At 43.9% G+C, this 17286-nt stretch overlaps 1 protein-coding gene across 1 annotated transcript in view; it reads left to right on the top strand.

The window, feature by feature from the left end:
* Positions 1 to 17286, top strand: part of Nup133 (nucleoporin 133) — a 66731-nt gene that overhangs the window by 13084 nt on the left and 36361 nt on the right. The window contains exons 8-13 of the mRNA XM_008845775.2: positions 280 to 350; positions 4787 to 4934; positions 8347 to 8494; positions 9645 to 9802; positions 12405 to 12496; positions 16485 to 16648. Of these exons, the coding sequence (XP_008843997.1) occupies positions 280 to 350; positions 4787 to 4934; positions 8347 to 8494; positions 9645 to 9802; positions 12405 to 12496; positions 16485 to 16648 (781 nt within the window). The remainder of the gene's footprint in view (positions 1 to 279; positions 351 to 4786; positions 4935 to 8346; positions 8495 to 9644; positions 9803 to 12404; positions 12497 to 16484; positions 16649 to 17286) is intronic.

The following is a 17286-nucleotide window of genomic DNA, read 5'->3' as shown; positions in this document are numbered from 1 at the left end:
TTTTTTTTTTTTTGTCTTTTTTGAGACAGGGTCTCCCTGTAGGCCCAGCTGGCCTGGGCTCACTATGTAGACCAGGCTGGCCTTGAACTCATAGAGATCCTCCTACCTCTGCCTCTGAGTGCTGGGATTGAAGGCATGAGCCACCATGCTCAGCTGCAACATGCTGACTTTTAAATGTACATTGCTCATCAATGTAGCACCTCACAGGGTGCTGGAACACAGGGTGGAAAGAAAAGCATGGTAATTACTGGGAACTTACTCTTTGGTATTTCCATTTAGGGATCTGAAAGTAACTATGAAGCTATTAAAGAAGGGGTAAACATTAGATATTTGGACTTGAAGCAAAACTGGTAAGCAATTAACTTGTCCTAAAAAAATTGAATAACAGGGTGGTGATCTGGTGGGTGATAAAGGTCCTGCTGCCTGCTCTTCTGTACTGCTCTTCCCACTCTGTCTGCTAAGCCTCTACATACTCTTGCTGTTTGTGATGCTGATTTGTGTGGGAAATTGAAGAATTTCTCAGTTTTCAATGGTGTTCCTGTCCCCGTTCAAGCCACAACTTCTTGGCTTGCACAACTCTGTCCTCATTCTATCTTTAGATGATGTTAAGACCATCCTTTCTGTTGCTGAGGGAGCCCTGAACGTGGTCTGTCTGCTGTCCACGGAGATATCAGGTTCTCATGGCTGTCACAGAGCTGTCATGGCCCACAGTCTATGGCTAAGCTGAACAGGGAAGAATGCAGTCAGGCTGCAAGTACAAACCAGACTCAGTTTTGTTTTATGCTCAGAGTGAGTTTCCTCTTAGCAGCAGTTCTACAACAGGGTCTGGCAGTTCCCCTATGGTCTCAGCACTCATGAAAGGTAAAGCAGGAGGATTATGGGTTCCAAGCTGGCCTGGGCTACATAGCAAGATCCTTTCTCAAATGAAGTTGAAGACTTTCCATGTGTTTCAGAGTCACGTTCACTCTGTTTTGGTTTTGGTATAGCACAGCCATTCTCTTTGCTCCATTGAGGGATGCTGCAGTTGTCACCCTGATGTGTTTTTTTCCCTTGTACTATTGAAACTATTAGTATGTTCGCTAACAGTCTCTGAAAGCCCTTGTAAAAGCTACCAAGTAGGTAAAATAATAATTCCTTAATTTCTACAGGCGTTTTGAGTAAATAGCATTTATCTGTTTTCATTTATCTTTATCTGACTTTTGGAAACTTAAGATCTAACCCACTGTGGGCTTGGCAGCCCTTTTCAGGTTGAGAAAGAGGAACAGTACAGAGTTAGTAGTTGCTGCCCTGGGCTTCTGTTCCTCTGTATCATCTTGTGAAGGGGTCCATAGAGGCTTGGGAAACACACTTGTCTGTCTTCTGGATGACTGCTTACAGATCCCCAGGATCTCTTGATTGAAGTGAGTGGGGAAATTTGCCCAGGGAGGTTTCTTCTGTGTTAGAACAGCCTGTCCTCTCATCATTGACCATCATTGATTTCTTGCCCATTTGGGCACCCCATAATGTGGGCTTACATGTTCAGGGAAGGTTTGTGAGTTCTTTAATGGTTTATTACTCACAAAGCCCATCTTTTTTCATCTTAGATATAAACTTAGAATTCTTTAGTTTTATTTTGAGATAGTCTTACTCTGTAGTCCAGGTTAGCTTCAAACTTGTGATTCTTTTATTCAGCCCCTTGAGTGCTAGGATTATAGATGTGCCTGGCTTAAATTTTTTAGTCTTAAATTTATTAACTTGTAAATTCCTATATAGCCTGTTTGTCAACTTTTTACTAAGCTGAAAAATTATGATTATTTGCCTACAGAACATTTTCATTGAGCTCTATGGTAAAATTATTTTATTTTATTTTCTATTTTTGTCTTTTTGAGACAGGGCCTCCCTATAGCCCCAACTGTCCTGGAACTCACTATGTAGACCAGGCTGGCCTTGAACTCAGAGATCCGCCTGCCCCTGCCTCCCAAGTGCTGGTATTAAACCACCACACCTGGCCTAAGATTTATTTCTTATTTGCCTCTGTGTGTGTGTGTGTGTGTGTGTGTGTGTGTGTGTGTGTAACCCCAGCTGGTCTGGAACTTATTAAATAGATCAGGCTGGCCTTGAACTATCTGCTATCTGCCTGCCTCTGCCTCCCGAGTGCTGGGATTAAAGGTGTGCACCACCACTCCCGGCCAAGAAGCAGGCACTCTTAACAAGTCATCTCTCCAGCTCCATATTTTTATTTTTATTTTTTTAATTTTTATTATTTTTATTTTATGTGTATGTCTGTATTGCCTGCATGTAGGTAAGTGTGTCTGTGTCGTGTAATGCCCGAGGAGGTCAGAAGAGGTTGTCGGATCCCCTGGGACTGGAGTTACGGACAGTTGTTAGCTGCCATGTGGATGCTGGGATTCAAACCTGGGTCTTTTGCAAGAACAACCAGTGTTCTTAACCCCTAAGTCATCTCTCCAGCCCCAATCAATTTATACTTTATGTGTATGGCTGCATGTATATAAATGTACCATGTCATAAATGCCCATGAAGGCCAGAGAGGGCATTAGATCCCCAGGAACTGGAGTTTATAGTTGGTTATTAGCTGCCATGTGGGTGTTGGGAACTGAACCCAGGTCTGTAAGAGCAGCCAGTGCTCTTTTATTTGTTTTTCTTGAGACAGGGTCTTCCTGTAGCCCCAGCTGGTGTGGGACTTGCTATGTAGACCAGGTTGGCCTCAATCTCGAAAAGGTCCGCCTGCCTCTGCCTTCCAAGTGTGGGGATTAATGGTGTGTACCACCATGCCGAGCTACAACCAGTGCTGAGCCGTCTCTCCAGCCCCCCAGAACCATTTCTTAAGGACCTTGTTAGATGAGCCTCCACACTTGGTAGCATAATGCTATGCTCTTCATTAACCTTCCTTATAACCCTGCTGTAGGCATGCCTACTGTGCCACATGCTTGGTATAGGGAGGACACTGATGGTGTTGTCCCCTGAAACCTCATTGGTAATATTGGCATACTACCAGTGTGTTGCAAGTTTGAGCCAGACTTCCTCAATTCCTTTCGAGGGTCTGAAAGACAGCAACAGGGTTGGCCTGGGGAGAACTGAAGGATGGCAGTAAGAGTCAGTTGGGTTGCCTGAATAGCTTGGGCCGTCCCTCAATTCCCTAGGAGTGGCTGCTCATAGAAGGTGCTTGTTAACCCATACTGTTTCTGAGCCTTGAATGAAGGTTGCTAATACTGTTAGCTTGGATGAATTCATATTGATTTTTATTGTGGCAACAGCTTAGATAAAAAACAACATATGTGGTGGCACACGCTTTTAACCCCAGCGCCTGGGAGGCAGAGGCAGGCGGATCTCTGTGAGTTCAAGGCCAGCCTGGTCTATATAGTGAGTTCCAGGACAGCTGGAGCTACAGGGAAACCCTGTCTCAAAAAGACCAAAACAAAAAAACAATATATAAGCTTTAACAAGCAGAAATGGGTTTTCTATAGAACAGCAGCTTGGAATTTCTATAGCTGATGGTTAAAACTGAAAATAATTTTTTTTTTTCTCTGAACCAAAGAAGTTGTAAAGAGTACAACCTAATCAGTTCTCTACAGCTTACTTTGAAGGGCTTTCGATGAGTGTTTCAGGCTCAGGCTATACAGCCCAAAATAACTAGGGCACCAACCACCTCAGATGCTAAATGAACAGGGGTGTTTAACTTCCCAGTATTAGAGCTTGACCTGGATCTACTTGACTTGAGGGCTGAACTGTGCTAATTTCCTAGATTTTGGTAATATATTTATTGATCCTCTTTCTTTCTTTCTTTCTTTCTTTCTTTCTTTTTTATTTATTTTTTTTTTTTTTTTTTTTTTTGAGACAGGGTCTCCTAGTAGCCCCAGCTTGCCTGGAACTCACTATGTAGACCAGACTGGCCTCGAACTCACAGAGAGACAGGCCTGCCTCTGCCTCTTAAGTGCTGGGATTAAAGACTTGCGCCACCACACACAGCTTGATCCTTTTTCTTAAAAAAAAAAAAAAAGCTTGGCTGGGGGTCATGGTGCACACTTTTAATCCCAGCACTTGGGAGGCAGAAGCAGGTGGATCTCTGTGAGATTGAGGCCAACCTGGTCTAGATAGCAAATTCTTGGCCAGCAGGGGCTATAGGAAAACCTTGTCTCAAAAAAACCAAACAAAAGTCAAGTTGATTGAGCCATAATTTAAGTACTATAATACTGGTCTGTTCTGGTATATAGTTCTGTGAGGGTTATTTTGAGACAGGTTTACATAGCCCAAGCTGACCTTCAACTTCAGGTACTTCTGCCTCCATATTCCAAGTGATAAGATTACAGGTGTGTGCCTTCATGCCCAGGTTTAATATTTTGAGTCTTCATAAACATATAGATTAACTGTAGTCATGATACAGAACAAGGCTGGGGGTGTTTCATAGTGCTAGAGCACTCCCTATGTGCATGAGACAGTTTGAACCTCAGTACCACAGGTAGGGAAATGGGGTGTCCCATCACCCTTCATTGGATTTCCTTTGTGCTCCTGGCAGTCATTCATTTGTTTTCTGTTCTCAAAGTTTTGTCATGTTCAGAATGACAGTTGAAAGACATTGGGACATTGGGTTCTCGGGGTAGGCCACTGTAATAAAGCCTAATAAAAGTATAAATATTTGCACATAGGTATTCCTGAGAATATTTTTTTTCTCCCTTGCGTAAGTGTCCAGGCATGGGATTCTAGTAGATATAATAAGCATGTTTAATTTTGTAAGAACCTGCCAAGCTGTTTACAAAGAGACCTGCAGACTTTCTCTTTCCTTGTCTAGTGATGGGCTTCTGGTTTTGGCAGCAGCATGGCACCCAGGAGATAGTCCCTGCCTCATCTATTACTCTCTGATAACAGTGGAAGACAATGGCAGTCAGATGTCAGACACAGTCACTGTGGAAGTCATTCAGTATAACCCACCTTTCCAGGTAAGCCACAAGGAAGGAGACCACCAGGTATTAAGTGCTTTTACAACTGCTGTACAGTCTTGGAGATTGATCTGCAGGGCTTGGAAATAGTTTCAGACATTGCTTCTGTTTTTTATTTTTTTCATCTCACTCATTCTCTGGGCTGGCCAGAACTAAGACAGGTGAGGATGGAGGCAGCCAGGAGCATCTGTCTCTTCTGTAGCTTTTCATTATTGAATAGAAAGGACGGTGGTGATGAGATATGGTAAATACTGGGGTTTGGCTTTTTTTCTTGTGTTTTGTATTTGAGACAGAGTTACTTTCTGTAGCCTAGTCTGACTACCTAGTCAAGATCCATCTGTCTCTGCCTTTCAGGTTGCTGGGATTGCAGGTGTGTACCATCCTGCCTTCCAGGAGTTAAATTTGAGGCCTTTATACAGGAAAATCCCATGTGCATAGAGGATTTTGGGTATTCTGTAGTGTTCCTGTAAGCCCCAAGAAGAATGTTGAACTTATAAACAGCAATTAAACACATTTTCTAAGTTGGGTGTAGTTATAAATGCCTTTAATTAATCCTAGCACTTGGGAGGTGGAGACAGGAGAATCTCTGAATTTGAAGTCAGTCTGGTCTCCATAGTGAGTTCCAGGCCAGTCAGGGCTATATACTGAGACCCATAACAAAAGCAAACAAAAAAAGAAACCCCCACATTGTCTAGATGCTCACAAGGGAAAGGTGTGACATCTGTGAGGCAGGTAACCTTACACAGGATCTAATTCTGTTAAGTCTTTTTTAAGATTTGTTTGTTTTTTACGTGTATGAGTGGTTTGTGTGTATGTGCACCAAGTATGTGCAGTGCCCACAGAGGGCAGAAGGTGTCAGATTTCCTAGAACTGGAGTTTTAGATGGTTGTGAGCTGCCATGTGGGTACTGCAAATCAAACCCAAAGTCCTCTGCAAGAGAGGTTAGAAGTGGCTCAACTTCTGAGCTACCTCTTCAAGTGTTGGGTTTTTTTTTTTCTTTTTCAATCCAGGGTCTTACTGCATAGTCCTGGCTAGCTTGCAACTTGCTATGTAAACCAGGCTGACCTCACAGAGATCTGTCTGCTTCTACTTCCTGAGTGCTGGGATTAAAGATGTGTGCCACCATGCCTGGCTCTTATTATTTATTTTATTTTACTTTTTATTTATTATTATTATTTTCGTCTTTTTGAGGCAGGATCTCCCTGTTAGCCCCAGCTGGCCTGGAACTCACTATGTAGACCAGGCTTGCCTTGAACTCACAGAGATCTGCTAGCCTCTGCTTCCAAAGTGCTGGGATTAAAGGTGTACACCACCATACCTGGCTTTTATTATTTTCATTTTATGTATATGAGTGTATTGCCTGCAGTATGTAAGTGCACCTGTCACATACTGCCCATGGAAGTGAGAAGAGAGTGTCAAATGGAGTTATAGATGACAGTTGTTAGCCATCATATGGGTGCTGGGAACCAAACCTGGGTCCTTTGCAAGAACAGCCAGTGCTCTTAACTGCTGTGTCATCTCTCCAGCCCTGATTGTTTATTTTAACTATGTGTATGCATGTGTGAATGTTGGTGTCTGCAGAGGCCAGAGGCATTAGAGCTTCCAGTCTTGGAGTTATAGGTGGGTGAGCTGCCCAATGTTGGTACTTGGAATCAAACTCTGGTGTCCTATGTAAGGCAAGGACATGGTCCTAAGCACTGATGCATCTCTCCATTTCCTAAATTTTTTTTTTTTTTTTTTTTGGTTTTTTTGGGAAAAGGTTTTTCTGTAGCCCAGCTGTCCTGGAACTCACTATGTAGACCGGGCTGGCCTTGAACTGACAGAGATTCGCCTGCCTCTGCCTCCTGAGTGCTGGGATTCCAGATCTTAACATGATTTATTTAGCTGAATCCCATAAAATCTTCTGTTTTATTTCTAACAGGAATAAGCCTTATCATTTGTTGTGACTTTATGTAATTGGAAATCATGTTTGGTGTTACTAAAAACATTTCAGAGGGGCTGGAGAGATGGGTCAGCGGTTAAGAGCACTGACTGCTCTTGCAGAGGACCCAGGTTCGATTCCCAGCACCCATATGGTGGCTACGAACCATCCTTAACTCCAGTTCCAGGGGAATCTGAAGTCCTCTTACCTCTGCAGCATTTCACGACACAGGTGCACTCACATGCAGGCAATATACACATACACATAAAATAAAAATAACAAAATATTAAAAAAAAAATTTCAGGCTGGGCGTGGTAGTGCACACCCTTAATCCCAGCACTTGGGAGGCAGAGGCAGATGGATCTCTGTGAGTTCAAGGCCAGCCTGGTCCACATTGTTCCAGGACAGCTGAGGCTATAGGGAGACCCTGTCTCAAAAAGACCAAAAGAAATTTTTTTTTCAGAAAGTACATTAGTATAGAGAAAACAGTTCAAGAATGAAAAAATACCCTATAGTCCCACTTTAATGCAATGTGTTTTTTTGTTATTTTTTTTTTAATTTTTTATTTTATGTGTATGTGTGTATTGCCTGCATCTAGGTAAGTGCACCCATGTCGTGCAGTGCCCTCAGAGAACAGAAGAGGCTGTTGGATCCCCTGGAACTGGAGTTACAGATAGTTGTTAGCTGCCATGTGGGTGCTAGGATTCGAACCCTGGTCTTCTGCAAGAACAGCCAGTGTTCTTAACCTCTGAGCCATCTCTTTAGCCCCTTAATGCAATCTTTAAAAAATTACTTCTTCATCTGTCCTCTATGGGCACCTGTACTCACATGCACAAACTCACACAAATACACACATACACATAATTTAAAAGTTTTTTTTTTTTTTTTTTTTTTTTTTTTTTTTTTTGTCTTTTTGAGACAGGGTCTCCCTGTAGCCCCAGCTGGCCTGGAATTCATTATGTAGACCAGGTTAGCCTTGAACTCAGAGCTCTGCCTGCCTCTGGCTCCTGAGTGCTGGGATTAAAGGCATACACCACCACTGGCATGGAAGTATTTTCAGATTTTACCAATTGCAACTCACCAATAATTTCTGCAAGTGTCTCAGTCCATTTGGGCTGTTACAGCAAACTATCTGAGGTATAATAATTTATAAGCTGTATAAAGTGCTGGGGGTTGGAAGTCTAAGATCAAGGTGCCAGCACATTCGATGCTCACTTTCTTACTGGTGTCCTCACGTGGTGGAAGAGGTGAACAGACCCACCCAGCAGAGCCCTGGTGACCTAATCCTTCCCAGAGACCCCACCTGCATAACACAGTCACTGTAAAATTTTGGAGGAACATGAATGTTGAGGCTATTGCAGTGTTTGTAGCAAATAGATTTCACAAAGATAATTGGTGAAAAATTTTTTGAACGTTTTTATGAGAGGGTGTCAAATATACAGTTATAAAACAAACATATATTTTTGTCTAATTCTTAAATTTACTTTTCAGTCTGAAGACCTGATTACATGTCGGTTGATGGTCCCAAACTTTTCAAACCAGATGGCCTATCTATATATGGAGAACGCTGTCTTCGTGTGCTCCACAGGGACTGGGAATTTCTCTCTTCCTCAGGAGAAAATTGTCTTTGATACACAAGGTATAGCAGCTGCTTTAGAGCCATAATTGGCCAGCTCATTAGCCATTCTTGATAGTTTCTGTTCTTTTTCTCTTCATTGTGCTTCAGGATTACTACCTGCCAGTTGTACTGAAAAACATTAATACTGTTTGCAGCAACTGAATTCACAGCCAGGCTGACAACTATAGGGTGGAAGAATTCTAGAACCTTTATATTTGCAGGCAAAATTAGTAACTTTTTTTTTTCCAGTTGATACCAAAAAGCAAAGAACCAGCACTGAGATGACTTATACTCTGAGTTGACATTCTTTGAACTAGTTTGCTCAACTGGCAAGAAGAATCCTGGGGATCTGGTCTGCAGTACAGACCAGACCAGCAAATACTCTGGCCAGGGTATTTACCTATTAGGACTTTTGGGGCAAAGCCACAGCTGGAGTCTGAGTGGTGGTCTGGCTTAGGGCCCTCAAGGAAGGGGGGACTGGTAGGTAGGCTGTTCTTAAAGCACAGAGTAAGCTGACTATTGTCTGGGTTAGCCTGATTGGTAAAGGCAGTCAGGCAGGAAGCTAGAAAACAGGGTGGAAAGGCTACCATTCTGAGTTTTGCAGAAAAAGAACTGGGGTGGGAGGCTTTACGTATGTATGTGTGTATGTGCGCATATGTGCATGTACATGTACATGTACATGTAGATACCGTAGAGGCCAGAAGGTGGTCTGATTCCCTGGAACTGGAGTCATAGGCACTTGTGGAGCTCCCCTTATGGGTACTGAGAACTAAACTTAGGTCTTCTGGAAAAGCAACAAGTGCTCTTCACCACTGAGCCCTCTCTCCAGACCATTTTTTATTGTCTTTAAACTGGAAAGGCAGTATACTTCTTTGCCTGGCAACAGGCTCTTGACATTTGATTCTGGAATTTAAAAGATGAGGCCAAAGCATAGTGTACATCCTGAAGTATATACAAGCATATACTTTGGAGGCTAAGGCAAGATGATGGTATAAGCCTGTGAGTTTGAGACTAGACTGGGCAGCATAGCAAGACTCCATCTCCTCAAAGAATGTAACAATTTGTGCAGCAGCATTATAAAAAAAAAATAGGGGTAATGTCATAAAGGAGGAAAGGTGGTGTTGGGTTTCAGGAAGTATTCTGTGCAATCTATGTGTTTGTTCTCTCTTAGGAGATGGCATTCTGGGTGCTGGCTCCTGTGGTGGTATTCCCATCCTCTTCTCTAGGAACAGTGGTCTGGTGTCGGTCACTCCAAGGGAAAGTGTGTCCCTATTAGCTGAAGACCTGGAAGAGTCCTTAGCCTCTTCGGTTGGTGGGCAGGGTAATGAGGTAAGGTGGTCCATAAGATCGCTTAACATTTATTTTTATTGGAACATTTCATGCCAGAAAAGTCAGGCAGTTTAGAAGGCTCAGGATGAAAACAGTTGTTTTGTCTCCTTCTTCTCATTGGTCCTGTCTCCTAGAGTAGCTACTTTTAGGTCTTTTGTTCATTCTCAGCTCTTTCATCTGCATCTCTGAGAAAAGTGCGTGTGTGTTGCTTGTCTCCCTTGTCACCAGTGTTGAAGATGAGAGCTGAAATAGCTCATAGTTCTTCCTCTCCTTTACCATCCCTAGTAGTAGGTTGGCAGGATGAATATTGATTTGGGGTCATGAGCCTGGGGGTGCACTGATGACATTTCCCACATTGTACGACTCTGTGTGATTCTTGGATTAGTAGCAGCATCATTTTCTATTTCCTGAATTGAATGCCCCACGTCCTCTATCAGCTCTGGAAGGTATTTAGCATAGCTCTTCCGTGGTCACTCAGAAAGCTTCATTTTGGTCCAGCTTATTCTGAAACTTCTCTTGCAAGTGCAGCCCCTCAGGACCTGTCCCTACCCATGAATGGAAGTCTGCCTGTCATAGTGTGGCTCTGGTCTGTGTCTCCTTTCTGTGGTAGCCACGCTTGCAGGATCTGCTACAGGTTGTCTTTTTCCTCAGTGGCCTGTGGCTCTCTGCCTATGGTAGTTAAGATACACAGGATCTGGATGCAGGCAGTCCTGCTGTTTCTTGTTATTCTGGGATGAAGTTTTGTTTTGGGGGGTTTAAAAAATATGTGGGAAGCTGGGCATGGTGGCGCACGCCTTTGATCCTAGCACTCGGGAGGCAGAGGCAGGCGGATCTCTGTGAGTTCAAGGCCAGCCTAGTCTACATAGTGAGTTCTAGGACAGCTGGGGCTACAGGGAGACCCTGTCTCAAAAAGACCAAAAAAAAAGAAAAAGTGGGGTATGTATGCCACACCATGCTTGTGGGGGTCACAGGTTGACTTTGTAAACTACATTCACTTCTTCCCCTTTTCCATGGCTTCTGGGGATCAAACTTAGGTCGACAGGCTTGTCCAGCAAGTGCCTTTATCCACTGAGTCATCTCACTGGCTCCATGGGATGAGTTTTAAAAAACTAATCATTACCAACATTACCTGAGGTAATGAGGTTTTAAAAAAAAATGAATTTTCTCTTATCTTGAAACCTGAAGTACTTTAAATTATAAATTTGGTTTGTTTTTGTTTTTTGTTTTTTTTTCCTTTCTGTTACAGAGGTTTAAAACTATATTGTTTAGGGATTTAGGGATATTTTTTTTTCCCTTCATAAAGTATGTGAAATATGTAGACAAATTTTTGTCGTCGTTTTGGTTTGTTTGTTTCTACAGGGTCTCCCTGTAGCCCCAGCTGGCCTGGAACTTGCTATGTAGATCAGGCTGGTCTAGATTGCACAGAGATCTGCCTGCCTCTGGACTAAAGACTTGCACCACCACACTGGGCAGTTTGTTTGTTTGTTTGTTTGTTTGTTTGTTTGAAACAGATTCCTGCTATGTAGCTCAGGCTGGCCTTGAACTGTTAGTCCTCCTGCCTTGTCTCCCCAGTTGCTAGGCTATAGACATGTTGCTACAACATCTGGCCTTTGTATAAACTTGATATTTAAAAAAATATTTATTTTTATTTGGGGCTGGAGAGATGGCTCAGCAGTTGGAAACGCTGACTGCTCTTGCAGAGGACCCAGGTTTGACTCCTAGCACCCACATGGTGGCTATGAACCATCCATAACTCCAGTTCTCGGGGAATCCGCTGCCCTCTTCTGACCTCCATGGCATCACATGACACAGTGCACTCACATAAATGCAGGCAGTACACTCACACTAATAAAATATTTTTAAATTTTTATTTATTTTTATTTAATATGTTTATTTTGTCTGCATGTATGTATTTGCACCACTGTGCAAGCAGTGCTTACAGAGGCCAGAAGAGGGCATTGGAGCCTCTGGAACTGGAGTTACAGTTGTGAGCCACCATATGGATACTGGGAACCAAACCCAGGGCCTCAAAAGAGCAGCAAGTACTCTTAACCACTGAGCCGTCTCATGTAATCATGTAACTATAGTGATACTGCTGCATGTTGTAAAGCTTTTTTAAAATTGTGTGTGAGTACATGTGTGGGTATATTCATGTAAGTACAGGTACCCATGGAGGCCAGAAGCATTGGATGCCCTGGAGCTGGAATTATGGGCAGTTGTGAGCCACCCGATGTGGCTGCTGGGAACCAAACTCAGGTCTTCTACAAGAGCAGCAAGTACTCTTAACTGCTGAGCCATCTCTCCAGCTTTCTGAGGCTACCTTATGCTATTCTATTTTCAGTTTTCCTAAATCCTGCTTAATCATATCATTGCCCATGTGCTTAGTAATGCACATTGGGATGAGCATAGGGATAGTCGTGCTGGCCGTGATCCTGTAGGGCTTTGGTAAGTGGTCTGCTGCTTATGTAAGTGAGCACATCCACAAGGTCAGGCAGGCCATTTGGTGAACAACTCTAGGTGTTTGGTTGTCACAGAATCTTTCTGCAGCAAGCACACATATTCTGGAACCTTGACCTCTAAGCTGTAGCTTGTCTCTTTGCAGAGTATGGTTTTTGAGGCCACAACCAAGAATGAAACTGTAGCTCACGAAGATAAGACGAAACTGCTTAAAGCTGCTTTTCTACAGTACTGCAGGTACAACACATTTTTGTTGTTTTGATACAAGGTCTTGCTGTGTAACCCAAGCTGGGCCACCTGTCTTGCCTCTCCTGGTGGGATTACAGCTGTGACCATCATGCCCAGAGGCACAGCACATTTTCAAAATCACAGCTTATTTGTGGGACACATTTTATTGGCGCTTGCTGCATGTTGGTAATGATGAGAGCAGGTTGGAGGAGTATGCCATCATGAGGAGCTTTTTCTGGGTGCTGGGGTTTCACACATGATTATCTGAGGCTGGCAGCCACAGGAGGCCCCAGCTAGGCTAGGAGAATCTGCTCTAATATAGCCTCCATGGGAAGCAATGGCCGTTAAAACTGGAAGTCCAGAAGACAACAGGCAAAGTCTCTAGTACAATATCCATGCAAAGAAGTTGCAGAAGGAGTTCTGTGGTTGTTATGAAAGCAGATGTTATGAAAGCAGACCTGGATGATTAGTTGAGATTTAGTTACCACAAAACTTAGTGATCCTTCCCCCAAGCTCAGATTCTGCAATTTGGCTGTTAGAGATCTGGTCAGGTGACAGTTGGGCAGATCCCAGCTGGGCTCTCATAGTAGCCAGATTCCAAGCTAGCTGCTCATGGCTGTACTCCTCCATTTCTAGGGCCTTGACTGGACAGCTCTCTGCTTCCTGTGGTCTTTTCTTGTTGTCATATTGATGTTTGAGGCAGGTAACCTGTAGGGGGGCGTCTGATGGTATACAGGCTGTTGAGCAGCACCCTGGCCTCTTGCCATGAGAAGCCTGCATCTTACCCCAACTTGTTACAATCATGTCACCTCCAAACATTGCCCAGTGTCCCTGAGGGTCAAAATTAGTAGATAAAACTTTTAACTATCATCTGTTTAGTTTTCATATTGTTTTGGGTTTTAAATTTTATTTTGCTTAAAAAATGTAAATACAAAATCTTGGGAACTTGGAGAAACTTACCCTGTAATTGGTTAGATTTTGTACAAGTGTTCTACAACCTGTAGTGAGTCAAGGCCTTGAGCTTCAGCCTGGCTATTCACATTTGGGGGCCATTTCAGCCCTTTTTGTCTGGGCCACCTCCTGCTCCCTTACTTTTGGTGGAAGTTATCATCTCCTGTGCAGAGACATCCCCACCCCGGACTCAGTAGAGAAGAGCCCCTAGAATTTAACTGTATACTGCCCTGTCCCTTCTACTGTCTCACAGGCTGCCTGGGCTTGTTTGCAGAATACCAGGGCTCCAGAGGTACCAGAGCATGCTTAGGACCCTTAGGACTGCCTGAAGTCTGCTGGTGTCTTCAGCTAGAACAAGTCCCAGGCTGCGTGCATCATGGGCTCAGGTTCACATCTGAGTAAACATCAGCTTATTTTCTGCCTATTGGGTAATTTCCTTGCTAGGCAGAATTGGTTCACATTTGAATACACACTTGGGAAGACCATGTCCCAGACTTGTGCTTTCCAGAGCTTGTGTGACTTTTGGTCATGTTGCTTACTGATTCTGACACTATTTCTCCTTTGGGTGGGATTGAGAAGAGTAAAGGATCAATAGTTTGCATAGCACATCTTGGTTTTGAAGAAATAGCAAATTTTCAGAATTTACTACTTCTTTTGCCGAGTTCTTAGGTCCTGTCCAATCATCCCACTCAGTGGTACGGGGCAGCTGCTCACCCACTGAAGTGGTGTCTAAGCCCTGGCAGTCTGATTGCATTGGTAATGATCTGCTTGCACTCCTGACTCCTGTCTGGGAGGGGGCGCCACTAGATAGAATGTAGTGTTCTTTATGACCTCATTCTGTTGTGTGGGTCAGTCTTAATGGAAAGACTTTTTTTCTTTTTACATAGGTTTCTCTTTAGTTACAGTTCTGTTAATAGTACATGAATGATAATGCAGCTTGCCACTGTAGTCATTATTTTGATTTCTTGTGACTACCAAAACAAATTACCATAAACTCTGTGGCTTATGGAGCCCACATCTGAGATCCCAGGGTCCATGGGGCCATGTTTCCCCTGGAGGTTCTGGGAAGAGCCTTCCTGCCTCCCCTTGCTATTTTCCTGACAGCCACAGCCACTGCTGGGCTTGCTGATGCTTCAGTTCCTGTTGTGTCTCCACTGCTGCTTGGTTTCCTCCCAGTGCTTGTCATCATTCTTTTTTGTTTGTTTGGAACAGGGTCTCCCTGTTACCCCAGCTGGCCTATAACTCACTGTCGCCCAGACTGGCCTCTGTCTTACAGAGATCCACCTGCCTCTGCTTCCTCAGTGCTAGAATTAAGGGTTTGTATCACCATGCCCAGCTGTCTGTTTTCTTTTGAGACAGATTGTGTAGCCCAGGCTGATCTGGAACTTGGCGATCCTCCTCTCTCAGCCCCAGGTATGTACCATTGCACCCAGCTCAACACATGACCTTGTAAGGGCACTAGTCATTGGATTTAGGGCCCAACTAATCCTGAATATGACAACTGTTTACAAAAAAGTATACTCTGAGACTAGGTGAACATGAGTGTGGGGTACTGCCCACTCAGTGCAGGCAGCTTGAGGTGTTTAAGGAGATGATTACCAGGAACGGCAAGAGGACCCCAGGCTGAGTAGTCTCAGAGACAGCTAGCTGTGCCCTAGACTCCCAGAGCTCTCCCTCATCAGATTTGTCTAAACTGCCATACTTCATATTATAACTAGAGTGACACCAGCTCCCTGTGGTCCTTGGGTCATGTGCAGATTCCACACCATGATGCACAGGGCTGTGTGTGCTTTGCTCTGTGTTTAAAAACCCTTCTGAATGTGGGTCACATTTGTCCCCTTGGCCTTGTTGGCACCTGGTTGTCTTCTCTAAACTGATTTGGCCAGTTTAGAAGAGTTGTTTTTTTTTTTTTTTTAGGGACTCACTGTCTTCCAGTCTGTGCTCTGGAAGTTTTTTCCCAAGCTCCTCGTCCTAGGCTGCCTATGCTTTGCATCTGAGTCAGTGTCCTTGCTGACCAGCAAGGACTCAGGACCTGTGCTCTGTGGGTGGCTGACACTGCATTCTCTTTCGCCCCCTTGGCCTCCTCCTCTCAAGAATTTTCTTTAACCTCTGATAGATTGGTTGTCCTTCTGTGTACTCTATGGCTCTATTAGTTACTTTTCTCATTGTTGTGACCAATTACCAGATTAGAAACAGTTTAAGGAGGGCTTAGAGTTTAAGGGATCATTCTGTTGTCGGGGCAAGGCATGGTAGCACGAGGAGATTGACTGGTCCCATTGCATCCACAGTCAAGAAGCATCATAGTGCATGGCTTTACTCGTCTTGCTCTCACTTTTTTTTTTCAGCCTGGCAGTTATAGTAGGTCTTCCCACTAGGGAAAACTTCCAGAGATTTGTCTTTAAGGTAATTCTGGATCCCATCAAGTTGATGGCATCCAGAACAGGGGCCCTGTCCTAGTACTTGCCACTGATGTATCATTGTTTAGCAGCCTGACTCCCAACACTGACTTTCTGAAGCCCAGGGCTGATTTCAGTGAGTTGACCATTCATTGTCTAGTGCCTGGTGTGCCAGAAATATTCAGTGTATTGATGAATTCATGACTGCACAGAAGCTGTCTTTTTGAGACAGGGTCTCCCTGTAGCCCCAGCTGTCCTGGAACTCACTGTGTAGACCAGGCTGGCCTTGAACTCACAGAGATCCACCTGCCTCTGCCTCCTGAGTGCTGGGATTAAAGGCGTGTGTCACCATGCCTGGCCTAGAAGCTGCCTTTTAATGAAATAAATGTTAACAGTTCTGTGGGCTAAAACTTGTACATGGATTTTTTTTCTTCTTCTTCTTCTTTTGGTCTTTTTTATCTTTTTGAAACAGGATCTCCCTGCAGCCCCAGCTGGTCTGGAATTTACTATGTAGACCAGACTGGCCTCAATCTTAGAGATCTGCCTGCCCCTGCCACTGCTGGGATTAAAGGCATGTACCACCATGCCTGGCTGTGAGTTTGAAATTGTTTTTATCTCCATTGCACTTCTGTGTTCCCATCTTACTACAGGAAGGAGTTTGGCCATGCCCAGATGATGGCTGACGAGCTGTTTTCCTCTCATGCTGATTTGGAGTCAGATTCTGAGCTAGACAGAGCTGTGACCCAGATTAGCGTGGACCTAGTGGATGACTACCCTGCCTTGGACCCGAGGTGGGCCGAATCTGTTCCCCAGGGTAAGGAGACTAATTGAATGTGATGGAGGGATCATGACAATGCAGAACAAAGAATGTTTGTTTCTGCATTCAGCAATCAGCATTTTTGTTTTTTAGTTTCTCAAGCAATTGAATATTAACAACAACAACAACAAAAATTTAAGGTGGTAACCTTCTTAAGGCAGCTTTTGAAAAGAGCCCAGAACAGATGGCACTGTGTGTTTTTAGAGAGTGGAATCTGAAGGGACATTGGAGCGGGTCCTGGTAACTCTCAGCATTTCATTTCTAAAAGGACTTAATTGTGTTGGTTGGCATTTGGTACTCACTTGCCCCAAATTAAATGATAATTTTGTCATGGTCTGTACATTTGGCTAGTAGGAATAAGCTTTGGAGCTGTTCTGGGTATGTAAAGTAAACACCTCCTGTCCATCTGTCCCTTTTAGTCCATTCTGCATTCCTGGTTACCAGAAAGTGCCTCAGACATTCATTTTTGCCGATGATTCTGCATCAGGCAAGTTGCCTGAGCCTCACCAGGGGCATAAGGAGGAGCTGACACCACCCCCTTTCCTTGCTATTTCCTTGGAGCCCAACCGTACAGTGACTGGACCAGGGCATACTATTTGTATTCTGTAAATACAGTATGGATTGTATCAATCCCA

The sequence above is a fragment of the Nannospalax galili genome, unplaced genomic scaffold, assembly GCF_000622305.1.
Source record: "Nannospalax galili isolate Female #2095 unplaced genomic scaffold, S.galili_v1.0 scaffold702, whole genome shotgun sequence".
NCBI lineage: Eukaryota > Metazoa > Chordata > Mammalia > Rodentia > Spalacidae > Nannospalax > Nannospalax galili.
This window is presented reverse-complemented; position numbering and strand designations above follow the sequence as displayed.